The 4,270-nt window shown below is 51.8% G+C and overlaps 1 protein-coding gene across 1 annotated transcript; it reads right to left on the bottom strand.

Annotated features, from left to right (window-relative positions):
• Positions 1 to 1,950: 1,950 nt before the first annotated feature.
• On the bottom strand, positions 1,951 to 3,060 carry LOC136459889 (cytosolic sulfotransferase 5-like). Its single transcript, XM_066459743.1, has one exon. The coding sequence runs from the start codon at positions 3,043 to 3,045 to the stop codon at positions 2,059 to 2,061; it is 987 nt and encodes a 328-aa protein (XP_066315840.1). The 5' UTR covers positions 3,046 to 3,060; the 3' UTR covers positions 1,951 to 2,058.
• Positions 3,061 to 4,270: the final 1,210 nt, after the last annotated feature.

The following is a 4,270-nucleotide window of genomic DNA, read 5'->3' as shown; positions in this document are numbered from 1 at the left end:
CCGGCTCCCGCTGCATCACCGCCGAGGTTGATTACCGCACCGATGGCAGCGCGCCCTCTCGCGATCTAGCTCTTGGTGGACATGGCACTCGCTCACTAGAATCCTAAGGCTCTGATACCAATTGTTGGCCCAAATAGATCTCAGATTCAGATTTGGGAATTACCAGAGGGCAGTTTAGCCCTTGGCTGCTTGGATTGAAATGAAATGCAATGGCTTATTTTTTATAAAAAGACTCCCTTGCCCTTTATAGACAAAAGGGACTCGCACTTGCTACAGCAGATTCTAACCACTAAAGTGGATGTTTAGCATATTCCTAACACTAGGCTTGGAAGCCAAGGAAAGTAAAAGTGCAGAAAAAATAAGATAAAAGTGCTTTAGCACTGGGCTTATCTATCACTGTTTACTTATTTCTCTACTAGTCCGTGCGGTGGGCAGACTCCATATAGTTTCATTTTGCTCAACGAAGAATCTATACACCATTTTCACCCCGGCAGCAAAGTTCACTTGAGTTGGATACTTAGCATCTTAATAAAATGTGGACACTAACAGATCCAAAGCTAGCATACTATAGCATCCAATCCATTGAAGAAAACGTTTAAGAAGAAAACATAATCTACAAATACTTGAGATAATTTTTAATCTAATTCATATGCAGGAAATATACACTAGCCACTAGCAAGTCCATCCACATGAAGCCCAGCTATGAAGTAGCCGCGACTACGAGAAGTAGGCTGGACCGATCGTTGCCAGAAGGCCCATGCGTCATGCTTATAACATCAGGTGTCCCCAACCCCAACTGGCAGCGAGAGTTTTTAGAATCTACTACCCTTCAATCCACACAGACAGAATCTCCAATATGCGGAGCGGTGGGAGAGGGGAGAGATTGACAGGAAAGGAGAGGAGGGATTTCGCGCACCGGTAAAGAAGATGCCGGCGACGTGGTGGCAGGCCGTGTTGGTGCCCAGCAAACTGGGCGCGTTTCCCTCCCCGGATGCAACAGCTCCTAGAGTTAGAGACAGAGAAGAAGGCGTCCGTGGGCGCGGAGTCGTCCTCGCGGTCGGCGTGGGAGAGAAGCTGGGGGCAGGTACGACCGTGGATCTGGTGATGTCGCCGGACGCATGTCGCCGTCGACTAGATGGCCTCCGCTGTGTTACCCCACACCAACTGGCCACAGGCCACAGCTCAGCTCTAGTGCTCTTCCGTCCGACTCGTGCCGTTGCGTGGTGTGGCCGGGCCAGACCACTGGGCCCATCTTTTCGCCTTGGCTGCCATGCGGTTTGTGGAAGAAAGGAAAGGGGGGGAAGCCCTCCTAAACCCCTAACTACTGGCCTATTGCAGCTAGCACCCGGACGTGCGGACGTAGCCTCCCGTATTATCCTGCACTAGATCTCACGACACGAGTTCGCATCCTATTCGTGCCCCCACGTCCGCAAGCCGCAACACACCCATCCCGTGCTCCAGCAGCCATCCCACGCCCCGCTCCCATCCCCATGCCCCACATGGGTCCCAGTCACCTGCCTTGCTTGCGGATGCGTGCCGCGGAGGGGTCTGTCGGTCTCAGGCATCCGCATGGTGACCCACAGCGGCGCCCCCAGTAGCAGTAGCAGGGCGGTTGCGGCAGATGAAACATATACTCTTCCAGATCTACTTTTAAAACATCCAGATATAACACTTGCAACATACGTCTGAAACAGATGAAACACTTGAAATATACGCTTGAAACATGCGTGTATAGCCAGCAAACACATACAACATCGATATCTACTTTAGGAACATTCAGAACAAAACACTTACAACATGAGTCTGAAATATGTGAAACGCTTGAAAACAAACGTTTGAAATATGCGTTAGATGCATCTATACTCTCGATGTGACGAGATGTTACAACTACAAATGAGTTGTACATGAATTAATTTCTGGTATGATGATTGATGGAGTCCACATTTTTCCTCTATCATCACTGAGGAGCAGAAAATTTCTACAACCAGCAATACTGATAAAACTAGTTGATATTGAGATTATGCAGTTTGCAACCAGTACTGATGAGCCAAGAGTGGTTCATGTTGTGCTCGAGAAGGCGAATCCAGTCCCTTGCAATGCATCCTCAACGACCTTGTCCAGCCTCTGCGCCATCTCCGGTGTCATGTGATTGCTCCAGTCCCCGGCAACTCCTTTCCTGAAGAAGCTTTCGTTCTTGGTCCCCAACCTAGTGCTTCCATTTCTGTTCACCTCCATGTTCCTCAGCTTCCCCAGGCTACACAGCTCCACGATGGCGCTCACCACCCCGTCCTCCTCCTCTTCCTCAGAAAACTCGCAGCCCATGAACTTCGCTAGCTTCCTAACGTGCGCCTCAGGCTCAAGCAACATCTCCTCGTACCTAAGGAACAGCACCCTTTCAGGCCTCCTCAAGCTCTCCTCCCTGTACTGGAGGACGTGCAGCCACTGCGGGCCGCCCGGACACCGGCTATCGCAGAACAGCTCCAACGCCTCCTGGATGGTGAACGACCGGACGTCAAGTCCCCTCGCCGCCGCCGCCTTCCTCGTGAACAGCCAGTAGGAGACCAGCGCATCCTTGGGTTCCCGGCAGACGTACACGATCCGGCACCCCAAGCGCTCCCCGTCCTCGTTGATGCTGCCGGGCAGCAGGGAATAGGGAAGATGCGTGGCGAGCACGCGCGGGGACGGGAGCGCCTCGAACTCGTCCTTGTTCCTATCGTTGAGTTCGATCCCGAGGAACCGGACGCACTCGTGGGGGCTGCGATGGCGCAGCGGGTGGTCGCCGTCGGATGGCGGGTGCGTGGAACGCTTCAGCGTCGCGAAGGCGAGCGCCTTGAGCCAGGTGGTGCCGGACTTGGGGAAGCTCGCGAGGATCACGTCGGTGGGCCTTGGCACGAAGCAGGAATGGACGGCTGGCAAGCCCTCCTTCGTTGTGACCTCGGGCAACCAGAAGCCGCCGGCGTAACGGCGGAGCGCGAATGGTGGCCACCTGGTCTCGAGGGTCGGCGCCGAAGGGATGATACCGACTACGTCGGCGTGAGGCGTCATCACCAGTGTCGCGCCTTCTTGTGCGTCATCCTCTGGCTGTCTGGAATCCATCGTGCGTGCTACCGATATGGATTTCACGAAACGTCACTTGCAGTATGTGTCCAGTTTGCTCGTTGCGGCCTGCATGTAGATGTAAGTGTACCTCAAAAGAGATGTAACAACAAAACCTGTACGGGGAACTTAAGATATAGTAGTGTTGGCAACAAAAATATGACTAGGAAGTCAAAACATAGACCGAGAAATGAAATATAATTGAAAAGCATCAAAACTAGGCCGAATTTGCAAAGTCCTGGGAAACCAGCCCAGTCCGGTTTAGGCCGGTTTTGTCGTGGATGTTTCGGACGAAAAACGAATGTCAAAACTGCATAGTAGCCGACTTGCTAGGCAGCCTCACGTGTGTGGCCTCGGATGATAAGTCCTAGCTAATCACGTCAACAAGTAGTACATGCAGTCTGCATCTGTGGAGCTAATCACGACCATGCATGGCGATTCCGTGCGATTCCCAAACGTCTCGCCAACGAAGAATGTGCTCCATGATCGGCAGTGGGTTCGTGACATCAAAGGAGTGCAAGTGTTGGTCGACTATATCCTCCGTCTCTACAACTCCCAATCGTTGGCCAGAAAGAAAGGTGGGAGATCGAGGGGAGACTAGGCTCGCAGACATCTCACCTTGCATGTTTATGGGAAAAAAGACAAGAGGGGGAAAGATTTTGCGCACCCGGGAAGAACACGGCGACGACGTGGATGGAGGCAGGCAGGTCCTGTCGGCGGTCGGCAAAGAACTTCCTGGCGTTTCCCTTATATATATACTCATATATATCAATCTGCAGATCTAGCATTGGATTTGGATATAGTCCTCGCGGTCCGCGTGGGGAAATATTGGATTTGGATATAGTCCTCGCGGTCCGCGTGGGGAAATATTGTATACGGGCATACGGCATACGCCACTTTCAGTTCCCACGTCGCCGGTCGCCGGTCGCCGTGCGAGGCTGCGACCGTCTTCTTCTGGCCAGTGGATTAATTCGTCAGGCCCAATTGGCCTTGTCCTTTCGGCATCCACGCACGCCATTCCGCTATTTTCCTTGTTCCTTCACTGGCCGAGAACATGCATGTACTTTCTTCATTCGAGAATGATAATCTTAAAAAGTACTTCGAATACAAAACTATTAATATAAATTTTGTATCCTAAGCTTCTATATAATTTGACTAATTACAGATTAAAATT

The sequence above is a fragment of the Miscanthus floridulus genome, chromosome 6 (genome assembly GCF_019320115.1).
Source record: "Miscanthus floridulus cultivar M001 chromosome 6, ASM1932011v1, whole genome shotgun sequence".
Taxonomy (NCBI): domain Eukaryota; kingdom Viridiplantae; phylum Streptophyta; class Magnoliopsida; order Poales; family Poaceae; genus Miscanthus; species Miscanthus floridulus.
Note: the sequence above shows the minus strand (reverse complement) of the source record. Positions and strands in the feature narration are given on the sequence as shown.

Coding starts and splice junctions, on each gene's coding strand:
- LOC136459889 (XM_066459743.1), bottom strand. CDS start 3,045: ATGACGCCTCACGCCGACGTAGTCGGTATCATCCCTTCGGCGCCGACC.